Source organism: Gallus gallus, chromosome 6, assembly GCF_016699485.2.
Source record: "Gallus gallus isolate bGalGal1 chromosome 6, bGalGal1.mat.broiler.GRCg7b, whole genome shotgun sequence".
Classification (NCBI taxonomy): Eukaryota; Metazoa; Chordata; class Aves; order Galliformes; family Phasianidae; genus Gallus; species Gallus gallus.
The window spans coordinates 8,655,302-8,672,525 of NC_052537.1; the positions used below are offsets into that span (position 1 = coordinate 8,655,302).

At 41.5% G+C, this 17,224-nt stretch overlaps 1 protein-coding gene across 1 annotated transcript; it reads right to left on the reverse strand.

Moving 5' to 3' along the window:
* Positions 1-360: 360 nt before the first annotated feature.
* NRBF2 (nuclear receptor binding factor 2) lies at positions 361-14,499 on the reverse strand. Its single transcript, NM_001199533.2, has 4 exons — positions 14,385-14,499; positions 4,202-4,286; positions 2,606-2,646; positions 361-1,901 (listed from the first exon to the last, which is right to left on the reverse strand). Exons 1-4 carry the CDS (start codon positions 14,436-14,438, stop codon positions 1,185-1,187), a joined length of 897 nt encoding a protein of 298 aa, NP_001186462.1. The 5' UTR covers positions 14,439-14,499; the 3' UTR covers positions 361-1,184.
* Positions 14,500-17,224: the final 2,725 nt, after the last annotated feature.

Below are 17,224 nucleotides of genomic sequence, written 5' to 3' on the forward strand. Positions count from 1 at the left end.
AGAGCATAACCAGTGCTGGCCAGGGCTGGCTGATGCTGTGGGCAGCCAGTGCCCACCTCAGACACCACCTGTCCACATGCTGTGTGCAGCTCTCACAGCACCACTTATTCTGTTTCCAGCAGCCTGGCTCTGTGCAGATGCACAGTACCGCTTCCTCTGAGGTCTCCCCTGCCTGCCAGTGTTAGAAGCAAGCTGTTAGCCAAGTCACATTACATACCAGCATAGCACTCTGAGTTCATCCCAGCTTTCCAGTATCTGCTGACGGATGAACGCAGAACTTCAGGCGTACACTGTGTACTAACACCATTAGTATAAATTTGTTTTTATACCCCCCAACATTTGCACAGATTTAACACATGCTTGGTGTCAAAACACCTTGGTTTTTATTTTCATATCCTTTTTGAATCAGGTTAAGCTGTAAACGATTTCTTTTTCAATCAAATACTGCCAGCTAGAATTACTTCCATTCACGCATCACCAAAAACAAAAAGGGTATTTTTCTTAAGTATAGATTTTTTTTTAACAATGTCACTTTATACAGAAACCAATAGCTAGATTCGATGCACCCTGATTAGTTATGTAAACAGATAACCCCCAAAAACTTATCAACAGAAGTAATAAGTTGGTTCCTTCATAGAATGGAAATTTCAGTCTCTCCTGACTTGAGGTTAACTTGGTCAGGGGTACAGAGTGTGGCACATAAATCCATCTAGGAGGTGTATAAATTGCACTGTATCTGAATTAACAAAGTTATGCATAATGAAATGCACAGTTTAAATTCATGCTAGAAAGCATTTTTCAATATGAAGTGGCAGCCAACTGGCAACCGCAACAGTTAGGTTCTGCACCATCATTTATGGCAATATAGATAACTATTACATATAGTATACTTTAAACCCCTGAAGGATTGTGTTACATGAAACATTCTCCAGGCAGTCATTTGGTTTGAAACATTGGGAGAAAGACTAAAGAGCTCGCCATCTTATACCAGTTATGGTACCTTTAGATTTTATGAAGTAGATTAGATATGATGTGTATTTCACAGTAACAAAGTTGCTTTAATGCCTTTTCTCCAACAGTAGGATTGTGTTAAGATGTTTCTGCCCTCAGGCTATCATTGTCCTGGTGGTTTTCCCTTTTCTTGGTTTAGGTAACTACATAGAGCACTTTTTATTCCTGTTTTTTTAACTATTCATCAGTCCTTTCAGCATATCTTCAGAGAGTTCCAGCAGAGGGAGTTCAGGGGATGGGATGTCCAGAGGGGGAAGGTTGGGTATTGGAATGTCCTTTGCCTTCCCAGCAGTTGTTGCAAAGTCCTGCCAAGATGCAGCTGAAGAAGCAGTTTCTGAGTGTTGCTGCAGACCCCACAACTCTGACTTCTCTACAAAGTCAGCATCTACATCCAACTCCTTCTCTACTGGAGATTTTTGGAGTCTCGCTCTTTCTGCTTTTAACTGCTTATTCTCCCTTCTCAATCTCTCATTTTCAGCTACCAGAAATTCTACATGCCGCTTTAAATCTGCAATTTTGGTTGCCTGCTCTTCTATTATTGTTTTGTCATCTTTTGGAGCTTTACTCCCAATACATGTTTCCACTGGCTCATTTTTTTTCTGAAGCAGAAATAACAGTGTATCCGGGTCCCTGTCAAAGACACCCTGAATATCCTGTAGATGCTTCTCTGTGGAAGGGCTGTATTTCTGGGTCACAGGAATCAACACATTTTGATCATCAGATTCTTCAGCTGATGGCTTAAAAGAAGTCTGAAGATGTGCAGCTAATTCTTTGTCCGCATTCTGCTGAGCTTTCATCTTTTCCTCTCTCTTTGCCCTTTTCCACCTCTCCTGGATGAGCAGTAACTGTTTCATGTGACTATCCCTTTGTAATTCCAGTGATAGCTGAGCCTGAGTAAGAACAAGATTAAACAATTTAATTGCTGATCCTTAATCCATCTGAATATTCACTCTAGTAAAGTTACAAGCATGTAAATATTTACATAAACAGCATCATTGCATGCCCCAGGGCGAGGAGGAGCCTTTGTTATTCAGATACTAAATCCAACAAGAAATGCTCTCCACTTTTACAATGCAAGAGTTTAAGATATGTCACCCAAATCTAGTATAACTACTGGTATTGTTAAGGCGTTAATGTTTAATATTTTTTTTTTTGGCAAGTCACTAGCCAGATCGTTGATACTCCTGAGCAGATGCACAGGGAGTTCAACTGATATGCAATAAAACACCAAGGAAGTAGAGATTCACTTGGCATGCTGTAGACGAACTGCTACTTTTGTCTCAGGAAAACAGCCTAAGTGCTTCACAGCAAAAGTTAACCATGAAACTAGTTGTATCACCTCCTTGAAGACACCTTGCAGACTAGAAAAGGTTGCTGGGGAAGCCCTGGATGTGTTACTACTGTCTCATCCCTGCCTTACATAAGCTTGCAAAAACTCTCAGGAAAGACAAGCATATCTGCACTTTTAGAATTCCCACTGTAGTTGCTGTGGGTCTCAGAAAACAATGCAGACTACAACAGGACTATGATCATCAGGGCACAATATAAGATGCATATACATAGAGTTCTGGCATCCACTGCATGTGGCTCTCACCTGCTCTGACTGGGTCAGCTTCATAGCTTCTGTAAGGTATGCTGTGGAAGATAAAATTAATGAATGTTTAGGGCAAGGTTATAATGTCTGTACATTTCCTTAAAAGCTAAGAAAAAGCTTCATACTTTCCATATTTTGAACACTTACATAAAAGAAACAGTCAAAAGGCAAAGTATTTACCAAACTACAGCGGCTGGAAAAACCCACTGTTTCTCAAAAATCTGAAAAAATTACCATTAAGATCAGGTAATACGTTCTACACCCTTACCATGGCATCCTGGTTGCTCAGATTGAGACAATTTGTTTTTCAGAGGACAAGAGCTTACTATCATGGCAGTCTTTTCCAGAAAGTTGCCAAAGAACTTTTTCCATGAAGGGAAGAAACATGGCTAAGAAGAACTGGATTATTAACATCCATGCTATTTAACACAAACGTAGTAAGTAAAATACTCTCTTACAATAATACACCTGTGTTATTAAGTCATGCTTTAGTTATATTCTTGATGAAAGGGTACAGTCTGTTGTTCTCCACTTTTTTCATTAACTTCCCCTCCAAACGAGAAAATGTGCTGGCTTAGTGTCAGAGCAGCACTTCAGACTTCAATCATACCTTGCTAGTGTTGAAAATGGCAAAACGTAAGAAATTCTTAACCAAATTCAGGTTATAAGATAATGATACAGAATCATCAACTGAAGAAAAGCAAGAAACATTCAATACATTGGGTTTTGCCTTGGTATATGAAGTGAAGGAAGCCAGAAGAAGTCTGCATATCGGGGGATGTGCTATCCCTTGTTGCTCTCGGTATTCATAAGTTGCAGGTTTTTCATTCTATGAGGTTTCCTAGTATTTATGAATGGAAAGGGAGAATGCCTGGTATCTAGGTTACGATGTTTGGAGAAGCCACTTTTTTTTCTGCACACAAGCCCTGTCACTGTAAATGTTCTACTCATTACACCAACTAAGACCTCCTCTTTCTTCTTCTGCCAAGCAGTTGCCACGCTGTCAGACAACTGATGGACTGCAACACAAATAATTAAGCATGACTAGTTAAATGGACAGGTAGAGGAACAAAGAGTTGCTTAGGAGGAACTGCTAGTCACAGCACTAAGTCTGTGATGCACTCTGCTGTCCTCAAGTTCTAGGGAAGCTGAGCTCACCACTTGTTTTCAGTTGTCTTGACTCAAACATTAGGAATGAGAAATAAATAAACTAGTACAAAAGTCTGTGTATTTGCTTTACCAACAGAGAGCATATTACTTCAGCCATGAAAGAAATGAAAAGGAAGTGCAAAGCAAAACCAGCTTGAAGTGGGATCCCAGCTGTAGTTTGTACATGACACAAAGAGTTGCCTTTGTCTTGAATCAAGAACTGCCTTGACAGTGATAACCACCCCCAACAACATCAACTTTGGGAATTTCTGACTTCGGCTGCTCATGTTAAAGTTTCTAAAAGGTCTGTAATCTGGTTTGAAAAAAAAAAGTTCACACTTGAAGAATAAAAAGAATACCTTATAAGTAACTAGATAATTAGTCCCATGAAGCATGTAGATATATAAACTTATTTTGAAGACTGGAATGTGAGAAATACCTACTCACCGGCAGCTTTTCTGTGACAAGAAATGGCTTCTTCATATTTCCCTGCTGCCAACAAGCGGTCTGCTTTTCTGCTCTGCTGGTGAGCCTTAAAATTAAAAAGAGCATTACATCAATGAGGGTTAACCAACAAATAGTTATATATGTTTTACAAGTAATCAGTACAGCTAAGAATCTTCGACTAATTCCAATTCCCAGGCTTTTAGTCACAAATCTCTGAGTCCTTTCTGAGGTCTGTAACTTAGTTTATTTTTTAATACTATGTCACAAGAGTCTGTACTGCACAGGTATGAACTGAAGTTTGTTAATGCAGCAAAGATGGTGTGCATATAGTAAAATTCTTTGAAACTCTCCTCTGAAAGTTCATCTTCTTCATCAGAGGCAGGCATTCACTGCAGCTGTGTAAAAAGATCACCAAAGTTACCTGATGATGGAAAGTATTTAGGACCAATTTACCCAGAAGAATGTAAGATACTTGAATTATAGAGCTGGAAAATGAAATGTTTCTGCTTTGCCTCTTGGTTGAAGAAAGCGGAGAAGACCTTGGAATTTTTGCTTCCACCTCATATTGGAATCAGCACAGCCACAGTTAAAGGTATCAAAGTCACATCCTTGCTGTACAGCAGTTAAGTCTATACCAGCATCTGTAAGCTACTAATGTAAACCACAAGGGTAGGCTGAAGATGTTGCTGAAAGCAAGCAATTGCTGCAAATATTTGCATACACTTAGTGAGAAAGAGTATTACATAAACGGCACTGCAGCATTCATGAAAGCAAATCTTTTTGTCATTACTACAAGATACGGATTTTATGGCTCCTTCTCCAAGGCAAGTTACGTCGTATGAATGGCCATGACCACCAAAGCGGTAAGACTGACAGTAATGCCCACGATTCGTGACTGCTCTACTACACTCTGAATTTGAAGTAAACAGACATGAAGTAGCAGGCATGGGCTTTGTGAAACAACACAAAGCAACTTAAGAAACTGACGTTTTTTGCCTGTTTGTGTCTTTAAAGATTATGGTTTCTCAAGAAAGCCTTTTGCAAATCCACACGGAGGGAATTTATAAGGGCAAGAGGGCTGAGGGCCTGCTGTCCACCTCTGCAGTTTTATCTCTGACCGATACAAATTCCCTATTCCCTCCCAGACAGACACATACAATAGATCAGACTCCAGATGTTTGGTGAATGTAAGTCACTGACTCTCTTGAAGCATGTTCCAAGAGCACTATCAGAATGGCAGCATTTGTCCATACCTTAAGATATCAGAACCAGTCATTCTGACATCTTGGTAGAAGCATCAAAGGTAAGATAATCCAAACAAGACAGCTATGTGATTCTATCAAGACTAACATGATACTAATATCCATTTTTAAAAGAAAGGTTCTCAAATGTAGATGAATTTGTCACCTTTGTCCTTCAAATCAATTTAACCTCTACACCGTAACAGTAAATTCTATTTTCTACTAGAATTTTAGCAGTTCTGAAACCACAGAAGACAACAACTTGTAAAAAAAAAAACCAACATCCTTTTGGGAATTATTTGTTCTTAAGCAATCTCTAGGAGCTATTTAGCCACATTTAGACATTCTGCTTTCTAAAAGCTGATTTTATATGCTAATGTAGTATGTATTAAAACAAAAACAACAAACAAACATCAAAACCTCCCTGATTCTTCACAACAAATACTAGTGATATTCTTCCTCCTCATTTTCATTCAGTCCTCACAGCACTGTGTCAGCAATCCCTATTTCTTCTGCCCTGAGGTTAAATAATCTCAGCAAAGTGTTTTTCTATTGGAAAATCATCTATTTTATGGCCTTTTTTTATAGACTCCTACAAATGACATGTGCCAAAAAGAGAAGCTTATTTCCCATGGGAAACAAGTATCAGTTCAAATTGAGTCAACTCCTCAGTTACTCACGGTAGGTCTTTCAGTTACAAATTAGCTATGTCATGCACACAAAAACACCTGAGCTACAGCTTTGCAAAGCAATTTATTCGATAAATTAGAATTGATACAGCTTCTTCTGCAAACTGCATAGACAAGTCTAAAAAGCAAGGCAGCTAGAGACAAAAGATCTAAGAAAGCAATTCAACAAGCAAGGGGACTAGTTCCATCTGATAGTTTCTACAAATTAGAATTTGAAACTGACTGTTTTCAAAGGTTATTTTCATACATTTTAAACTACTGGAGGATGGTCTTATTCAACTCACATGCAGAACATCTGAGGACTGTCAGCTGTTCTTTCATGGTGCAATTAAATTATTTCCATTCTCAGTTAACTCCCAGTGAAGTTCAAGGGTGTGTAAAGAAGTTAGGCTAGGCCATGAATGAACAGTTTGGAAAACAATACTAGCAAAAAGAAAAGTCAGTATTCTTTGACTGCAAGGTCAAAATGCCTTTCTCACTATTCCATCAAAATATACAGATACCAGGACATCACACTCTGCTGCAGGGCAGCAGACTTCCCCAGTGGAAACAACAGAAGCTGAGTAAACCAGTGATCCAGCAGAGCCTGCTATGAGAAAGCTAGGTACCTTGCAGTTAGCTGGGAGGAAAGAAATTCCTCTTTCTTAGCATTTTCCTGCCAGCTTAACAAGGAAAAAAATGATATTTATTCCACCTTCCGAATGCTTCTTCCAATTAGATGATTGTGCAAGGATGAAGGAAATTCTCCCATTTCCATTGTAGAATATACAAAACCCAGCAGTTTGAAGAAAGTTGTGCAGCTTGTTTCCTAAAAGCAAGTGAAAAATCTGCAACATAAGGATTTGAATGCTTAATATGTCACTATCATGGAGAAGCATCTACATCTAGTCTTGTTTGCTGGGTTACTCTTAGCACTCAGTTACACTTGGCAACACAGCATCCAGAGTGGTCTGTATCCCATTATAAATCTGGCAATGGAAGAATTTATCCTATACCATAAAGTGGAAAAAGAATGGTTTTAAGTCTATCCCCAATCCCATCTCATGCTACACAAAGGTGTTTACACCAGCAATTCTGAAGTTACTCTGCTGGTTCTTAACAGAATCAAAAAGGACTGCTTTGACTTTGGTACTGCTGCTGTAATGACTGCAGGAACAGCTGATGAGTAATTGCAACAAGTTTAACTGAATTTTCTTTCCTCTCCCAGCAGCCGTGTTGGAAATATCTGTAGGATGTTGTGTACGAATAATTACAATTTCTTTAAGAAGCTATGGAATTGGAGGGGTGAAGCAGTTGGACAACTACTTCCAGACATCCCTCTCCATCCAGAGGAGCAGGAATTCCCAGTAAGCAAATGGACAGGTGTAGCAACTTGACTCATGTAAGAGGAAGCAGGTGTGAGTAATAGATGATCAATCTAAAAAGCTTCCTCAAGTTCCTTCAATGCATTTAGTTCCTAAGAGATTAGCGTGTGCCTTTCTATAATGCCTGAACTCTGCTGGATGAGCTGCAGAAGGTAAGTTAGACAGCTTTTCTCGCTTTCCAGCTGTAGCTGAGGTACTAAGGGATGAGCTCTGCGTTTGTAAGTTGGTACTGATATTTCAGAGAAATGTTCCTATGTGATTCTGCACCCAACTAACCCAAACTACTGTATATGTAATCTTTGAGCAACAGAGTCAGAAGAATAACCAAATCCCCCTCTAATGTGGTAATACAGATTTTTTTATTATTATTTTTTGCCTAAAGTTTTCTTTAGTAGTCCAAAATTAATACTTTACTTTTTCTTTCCCATATGAACTAGATAATGATGCAACTGCAGGCCACATGAAACAAAGCCACGTAGCCCACTTGCCACACTTACTACTACTCTCTCAACCTTCAAACAAAAAAAACCCAAACCATATGGAAGTCCACTACCCTCTCTTCAGAGCAGTTATTTGCAACAGTCCTCCTATAGTTGAAATAGTTTCAAGTGCATTTTGTTCTGTTCTTTACTAGACAAAACCTTGTGTAATATCTTAGACTTACATCTTTCTTCCTTAATTTTAAGGGACTCTCTAATAAATGATGTGTTGTAGTGTGATTATGAATCAGAGATCATAGTGAGAGATTACAATAATCAAATTTAAAAAATAAAGACAGGAAAATCCAGCTGCTAAAATAAAGGGTCCTGAGGAAAAGGCACTGCAAAACAAGTCACATGCAATACATGTTCATAAATGTTGCAAGTGCAACCGAAGTCTGCTGATAATATCCTCTATTTTATGCTATGAACTGTAGGTACTAGCTTTTTGCTTTTTTTTTTTTTCCTAGAAGGGATAGATACCTATGTTTTCTTATTGCTGAAAGCAAAGGTGAAGGTATTTTTCTGAGAGATGAGTAATCTGTTTGGTGGTTTGTTTCCTTAAGGATACATGGCTCTCATGTCTAAGATTGTATATTGGGGAAAGGAAGAAAGAGAAAATGCAGATCATGTCACTTCAGTAACGTACAAGAGTATGCAGAGTACCTTCCATGTGGATTTTTACAGCCACAGGCCACAGAGAGGGGGTTAGGTGGTGCCTCGTTGCCTCCTCCACGCACAAATGCTCTGTCAGTGCCACACAAACACAGGTACCTCTTAAACCTATTTTTACCTGGAAAGAGTGAACCTGGAAATGTTTGTATGTTTATGTCTGCATTTGCACTGACAAATGGAATGAAGAGAATGCTAGTGTGAAACGTCACCTGAGAGATCCAAGAATAAATTACAGCCATCTATTAAATATATGTGTATTTTAATAATAAAAAAATAGAAAATGCTTATATTTACAGGCAGTTACAATAAACAGAAATATATATTTTTTTAAGAATTGTGCTGTAACTTACACTAAACAAGGGCAATATGTTTGCCACTAGACCTAAAGAAACTGCAATGTGTAGCTTTATAGACAGAAGTAAGCCCCCTTCAAAATATTCACTGTGTGCTTGAGAGAAAGATAAAGTCAACTAAAGGAGAAACAAACAAAGGCAGGATCCATTGTGGCTGCTCAACCAATACCACTAGCCACATGCTCATTCAATTTTGTATCTTAAAGCCTGTACTTAGCAAGGTTGACAGAACAATGACTCGACTGTAAATTACAGGTTAGTGTGACTATTGAGCAAAATAAGTATTCTCAATATTAACAGACTCTTCAGTCACTTCTTACTGAACTGTAAAGATGTTAAAGTTCAACTCTATTGTAAGCAATAGTATGAGAATTTAAATACATGGGCAGACAAGCAACCATGTTATTGTCATTTTGCCAACCAACATTAATCACTGAATAGCTCTAATTGACTATGCGTGTGTTCCCAACCTATTCCAAATTTAAAATAAAACGCTCCTCTCCATGCAAATGTGATTAAGATATCTGGCATGAAATGAACTCAGATTCACAATGCTCGGCCTAGGTGGAGTCTGCAAAACCCCATGCAGGCATAGTGGCAGATCTCTTCTCTGATGACCTGCAAACTCATTAAGTTGCGGTATCTTCTTTACCTAATGCATACTAAAGTTAACCTCATGCTCTTCCTTTTTGTCCATATTAAATGGACTAAATACTTTAAGCTGGTTTTCAAAGCCATTTCATATACCTACAGTTCTCGTGCTTTCTGTCTCCCTGTATACAGTTCCACAGATAGTACTACACAGGTCACAGTAACTGCAGGTTATGAGCTAAATGCTTATATGCCTAAATGCTCCCATACGAGGAAAGGCTGAGAGACCTGAGACTCTTGAGCCTGGAGTAGAGAAGGCTAAGGGGGATCTCATCACTGTTTATAAATATCTAAAGTACAGGAGTCAAGTTGATACAGGTTCTTTTCAGCAATGTGCAGCAATAGAATAAGGGAGAAACTGAAACACAGGAAGCTCCACAGTAACAAGAAGAAGAACTTCATTACTGTGAGAGTGGTTCAGCATTGGGACAGGCTGCCCAGAGAGGCTGTGGAGTGAACAGACTATCTCTGGGACAAACACTTCAAATAAGCGGTGCAGAAAGGCTTCAGTATGCTGCGTCACTGGGCCTCCAGGAGGCTGCTTCATTTTGGTCTATCAAACTCTACTAGGCATGCTTCCTCAGAGCCATACCACGTGGCTCTATAATATACATGTACCAGTCAGTAATGCCAGCGTGACGCAGCAGAAAGGTGCAGAACCAGTGAGGAAATAATGCTTCTGCAAATGACCTACTGCTTAGTTACTTCTGTTCTTGACTGGAAGCTACTGTAAGCTGCTATACGTACTACACAGGAGAGCTTGGTGTTGTACTTCTAGTAGTAATTATTTGACTGAATACAACATTATCGAGGTTTCCAAGGGGGTTACTGGAGAAGAGGCTGTTCAGCTGAATAGCCTGTGGATCACCTCAGTAGCTTCAGTCACTTTTCTCAGCTATGCTGCTGCCTCTGGTGCAAACCTTACTTTTCTCCTAGCTGAAAAGAATACTCCCATATATATTATGCTGTTAAAGAGAAAGCCAATGATTTTATTGCTACAGTAAAAATAGACTTCACTAGGTATTCCTATGAGATTCTTGTCTAAAAGCTTGTTTTCTCTAGTCTGAGTTCAGAACTGAGTGCATCTCCCTCTTTTTTTTCCATTTTAGATTGGATGAGCAAGTACAGCAGCTTTCTAATTGTGCTTTATTTAGAAAATAAAGTAAAAACTGGGGAAACCACAAACAGGATTCAGTGGATATTTCTGTACATGAACATCTGTCTGTCTTCTCCAATCAAAACAACAGAGGTGCAGGGTAGTACTGAATCTCAGACACACTGGCCTGTGTGGTTGAAATGCTTTGGTCCCTAGTAAGCTTTCATACATGCGTTCTCTTTTTGCTCTTGCTCTTACATACTGTGCACTTGGACTGCTATTTTCCCCTCATGTGGATAGACTACTCACTTAACTTACAAACCAGCTGTTAATGCAGACTGTTGACTGGCTTGCATTGGAGTAACTGCTACTAATGTCTTACAGCATTAGCATTTAAACATTTTCATTACATACAATTCTTGCAGTATATGCTTTGTTGCATTATTTTTATAGCAGTTGCCAGTCCATGCCTTCTAGTTTTCATCAAAACAGCTCTTCACACTTCCCTTACACTTCAAGAAATGTATAGAAAATAGTATTCATCAGAATTAGCATTATTTCTTATATGCTTTATGAAATGCTATTATCATGTAGTAGGAATAAAAGGTAGAGGTTCCTTAGAAGGCACCTTACAGAAAAGCAGAGAGGTATTACAAAGTTCTGGGTACTGGACTGCATTCAGTGAGCAACACTGCTTTTTCATTTCTTCTTGAGATTGATACTATTTGCCTCATACTACTTCCAAACTTCTTGTGGTCACCTGTATGCTTCTTAAGTATGGAATCAAATGTTTAGCTGGACTAGATATCCACTGTGGGGCTGCCTGTAGGTGCAGGAACAGTTCTTCGCTCATACCAGTTCTAAGTTCCATGGCATACCCTAAATACTGTATTTGCAGAGCTGAAGATCTAGCTTCCTTACCAGCAAAATAATAAGCACCAGGTCTTTAACCCACTGCTTCGTAGTGCAATGATGTTTCTTGTCTGCAAAGCACGCAGCACGCTGTAAAAGCAGACAGGGGGCAGGAGACAGAGAAAGGGGAAGGAAGAAGGCAAGAGGAAGAGATAAATGCTGAAGTCTCAGAGCTTCCCCAAAGCTCTAGCGAGTTGGAGGGTGGTAATGAATTTTGGAAAAGTTGTTTCTTATTCCTAAATGAAGTATCATTGGGTACAATAGACACCTTGAGGACAGCTCAGTGGAAAAATCAAATCACTAGTTAGTACTATAGCACAAGCCCTAAGAAGGTTAAAGAAGATGGGTTTAGACTCAGAGTAATTATATGTTAAGCATGCAACAAAGGCAAAACATAAGTTTAAAAAAAAAAAAACATATATGAACTAAAGGCCAAACTCTAAAATGGTAGGTGCATTTCTCATTGAAGTCATTAGACCTGAGGATCATCCATTAAAACTCCATTAAATTGGAAAACAAACAGCACACCACCTAGGTGTTGAAACCAGCTGGGAAAGCAAAGCAGTATTTCTCAAGAGCTACTTACATAAATCAGAGAACTGTGGAAACCAAAATATAGTTAAACTTAAGAAAAAGAAAACTTTGTTAGCTTAAGGCCTTGATTAAGGCCAGCTACTTTTATCCAAATATTTAATGTTTATATTTCAAGGGATAGAAACTTAAAGTAATTGAAGTCAGCAGAATACAAGGTATGGCATGCCACGTGTAATTAGGAAGGCTAAGCAAATAATGAAATACATAACTGAACACCACCAATATAACATTTAAGTGTGGTGAGTGTGCTAAATGTTGGCAGAATTGTGACATTAGGATACTGCATAACTACTAAGGATTTCTTTTCAGTTCACTTCCCCACAAAAATTAGGACAGTGTCAATGCTTTCAAGTAACTAAGACTAACAAGCTTTCAAATACAATGTGAGCAACACCCAAGAGCTAGAGCAATTCTAAAGAAAAGCCTTAAATACAGGAAAAACTATTACATTAGAATTAGCAAACACCAGCACACTGAAAGAAGGAAAGTATCTTGTACTTAAAACAAGAGTCATTGACATCAGATAAGTAAACCTAACTATGAGTGTACACAATACCACATAATAGCTTAGGGGTAGTTGTTGCTTTTCTTTCTCTCTATTGCCCTCCTAATGGCAACTCTGGAAAACACTGTGGTTTTCAAATCCATGTGACCCAGTTTTATGTAAGAGATTTTCATGAGAAGCAAGTAAAGTGAATGATCAGGAACAGCATCAATAACTTGAATGAACATTCCCTTACTGGAGGATTGGCACCTTCCCTAAATGCTGCAAATCTGAAATTCATCTGCAGTGTGACAGTGAATGGAACTTGGAAAAACTTAAAATACTTGGTACAGCCTGAAAAGAGTGTGTTTTCCTACATAAGATCATCCACAGTACAGCAGTTTCAGAAAAAGTGAGTGTTTCGGGATACGCCCTTCAATGGAGTAGGAACATATGTGCTGGCAACTTCCTAACTTTCTGTATAGGACTACAGAAGACAACATTTTCCTGTATCATCCGTTACGTAGAACTATCTTGATCTTATTTCTAGTCTGGTGCTAGGCAGGTGTGGTAATTGCAGTCTACTGTTGTGGTGAAAAGATCATCTGTTAAGGCTGAAGCCAAGCTTTAGTCATACTCCTGTCACTCACAATCCTTATGGCACAGCCTCGGTCAGAAACACTGCTAACCGGTGATATCTGCACTGCCAGTAAGTTGCTACTTACAGTCACTTGCTATAGAACATTCAGTTAGTTTCTCCTTACACTGGATCTACTTTTAAAAAGTTTCCAGAATGCCTGCAAACAGCAATAAGCTTTCCCTCCTCCATCACTATCCTGAAAGTTTGTCTGACTTTGTACCCAGCAGGGCTGGCAGCAGGCTGGAGTGTGGATTGGAAAAACTCAACCGACACAGGTCTGCAAGGCCTGCATGGCTGCTTCTGCATCCCACACCTGAAGACAGGATGGCTGCACTGCTGGGCCAAGGGTGGTCTTCAAAAAAGCTCAGCGCATCACTGTGCCTAAGGTACGGTCAATATGCAATTTCCAAGGCTTTTAACTGGAGAATTAACGGGTCTTCGCCCTGGATCTTATCTGTGTGGTAGCAGGCTCCTAGTTCAGGCTGTTTAAAACCCGATTAGCTTCTACGAAGCTGCAGCTTTCGTGCATTGTAATTAAAGCACCTCAGAGACTTTAGCAGAGTTGTTACTGATTTAAAGATATTAAGGCACTTCATCCTGTGAGGTAAAAAAAAATCACCTAGTCAGGAGCTGGCCCGAGTAGTCTCTCAACTCTTGAAGCTGGTATAGGTGGGGCCTGTGTCACCTACGCGCCCCCCGCCGGGCAGCGCCCTCCCTGCCCCCAGCTCGCAGTCAGGCCGCCCCTGACGGCCTGTGTCCTCACGGCACAGCCCTGGGGCGGTCCCCTACCTGCTCCGGCACCGGGCAGCCCGGAGCGCCCAACGGGGCTCTGCCAGCCTGCCGGCAGCGCTGCGCGGCCCCACCGCCGCCTCCCGGCGCCTGGCACGGGACGGAACAGGTGCTGCGGACGGCAGGAAGGGCGCTCCGCTGCCCGCTCCCCGCGCTAAGGGCGGCGGTCACCCCGCGCTGACGAGACCGCCCCCCGCCTCGCGGCCGCGCGCTCACCAGGTTGAGGGGCCCCTCCATCACTTCCATGGACGGTGGGGGCTGCGGGCACATGGGCGCAGAAGCGGCCTCCTCGCCGCCCCCGGTGCCCCGGCCCGGCCCGGCCGCCGGCGCCGCTCCTCCCCCGGCCCCGCCCCGGCGGCTTGTAAACACGGCAGCGGCTTCCGCCACGGCGCCGCGACGCCTCGCGAGAGACAGAGTCTCGCGAGACAGAGGCGTTCCCGCCTCTCCCCGTCTCGCCCGCCAACAACGGGTCTCGCGCTCGGCTCGAGCGCAGCTGTCTTCCCGCCCGAGGGCGCGCGCGGCGGCTGCTGCTGCTGGGGCTCGGTGTGAGGGGAGCAGCGCCGTCCGTGTGGCGGGCCGGTGAAAGTGGGGTCCGGCCCGTGCCTTCAGCCCTAAACAGGCAGCTAGTACAGCTCGCTGCGTGACGGGGAGAGGCAACAGTGCGCCGCAGTGTCTCGTCATTCATTGAGTTGTGTCTGTGATTGCAGCACGTGAAAACATGACAGTGACACGGGTGCTAACACTGCCTCACGATCAGGTACGTGCTGACAGGCTGCTGGCATTCGTCATCCAAATAAGATCCCCTGAGATTAGTGACACGTCGATCTAAGCACACTGCTGAACAGCCAATGAGCTGGACAGCTAATTGCTGGTGATCGTCCTTATCTGTATAGTGTTACATTTTACAAAGGCTGGGAGACAAAAACTGCCCTGATTGAGTATAACTTCCACAGGTGCTAAGGATGGCCTGAGTTTATAAAGCCACAGGTGTAATGGAGTGAAAGGGCAATGAGGGGAAGAAAACAAGGGAGAAAAGAGGACAGAAGGTAGGGGGAAAGGTGAGGCACCTCGAAAACAAGAAGTAAAAATCTAATTAACGGCAAGCAAAAGCCCAGGATTCCCTTTGTTCCCTTTGTAGATGTGATCCTCAGACATCACGGGCGCCTGTGGTCTCTCTGAGGGAGCCTACATGCCTGATGTGCTGTAGCTCTCGGCCATGCCTGCGCTGTGGGGACTGGCTCTGCAACGCTGCAGTGCTGGGGGGAGTTTTCCTTCACCTCATGTGGTTAGACAACGTTGTTTCTTTCGGCACAGTACTTCTGTAAGGTACTTTACTAGTTCCTGTTCTCATTTGCAATAATTTATGTATTGCTTGGTTTAACAATGTAGCACCAAGTCAGATCCCGTGTAGTCCAGGGTGGTTTTGATCTGGAGCCAGCTGATTGAGTAGTAGATAGGTGAAGTTGTTCTCTATCAGCCATCAAAGAGATAGGTCAGCCAGGATGGAGAAGAAAGGCTACTTGGTGCTTCGCCAAGGGTGCTTGGACATACAAGATGATACAGTTTAATTGATTTCAAATGCTTATTGTTCCCTTCTTCCCATTAGCTCATGCACAAATACAGACATACACATACATGTGCACTCAGGAAGAGATAACATTTATCTGTCACCTGTGGGAGTGTAAATCCCATGGTGACCATCCCATGTGTTCCCTGTTCCTGCTGTCTGATCCTTTTCTCCATCTTGCCAGCAGCACTACAGTAGGAATAACTGCTAAAAATCTTTACACCCAAGCACAGAAGTTGTTTTTTCAATTGTTAATGAAGTTGTACTGAGTTAATGTGTCACAGTTTGCTGATTTTCTTTCTCTCTGAGATCTTACACAGAATCATAGAATTGTAGGGGCTGGAAAGGACCTCTGGAGGTCATCTTACCTAGTCCTCTGCTAAAGCAGGTTCCCTACAGTAGGTCACACAGGAAAGCATCCACATGGGTTCTGAATATCTCTAGAGAAGGATACTCCACAGCCTCTCTGAGTAGACTGTTCCAGTGCTCTGTCACCGTCACAGTAAAGAAGTTCTTCCTCAAAAACTTAGCTGGTTGGTCATCCTTTGCCATGCTGCATTAATCCGGTGGCAAATTTTGAAGATTACTAAACATTATGTAGGGTGAGATTTTATATACACTGGCAGTTAAGTTGCATATTGTCAAGCTGTTATTTCTCACCACTCTACGAGCACTTTTGCTCATCTTTGCTGACTAAACTGCAGATATTTTTTTGTTTGCTGTTAAACTCTATTGCTGATCTGTTTGTGTATATTTTTGAATTTTGCGTAAAAAGTTTGACTCATGGCAAGAAGCTACGTGTCTGTTTTTTACTGTGCTCATCAGTTCTCCATAAATCATACCAATTTGCCAAAGTAGATCATTAGGTCAAATGCTTTCTTAGAAATAAAACAACCTGGTTCTGAGAAATGTTTTCCATTACTCCTGCTGGAGGCACAGGAAAGACATTTTGATTTACTGGGTTTAAGAGACTGTCATTGTCCGTTTCAAGGAACGATACCTGCAGTGCAAAAAGGAGTAAGACCCAGCCAGTTTACTGCTTGTAGAATGGAAACTAAGGTAGTGGGGAAAATGTAACCAACACAATGAAAGTTTAGGAGCCATATTGCTGAGCTGAGCCAAGATGTTACAGTGTGTCTGTCGTTCAAGTAGCCAGCAGCACTGTGCTTCCAGCAAGGCAGGCAGTGACAGTACAACCCTCAGGGGACCTGGCCAGGCCCAGCTGGGGACCGTTGGCAGAGGCTTAAACTGGGTGTTTTCCACAATTTCTGTGTCAAATGTTTTGTTTCTCATACGTCTAGAGTGGCTTTGGAGAGATTAAAAAGCCCAAAGCAAATAAAAAGAGCATTGACAAGTTTATTTTTTAAAATCTTGTGGTTTAAGAGCTGCTACTAATATACAGTTTGCTTCAGAGCCATCACGTTGGTGTTTGCAATGCTATAGTCAAGGCAATCGGTATCTACTGTGATTTGTTGTTTATTTGTTTCCT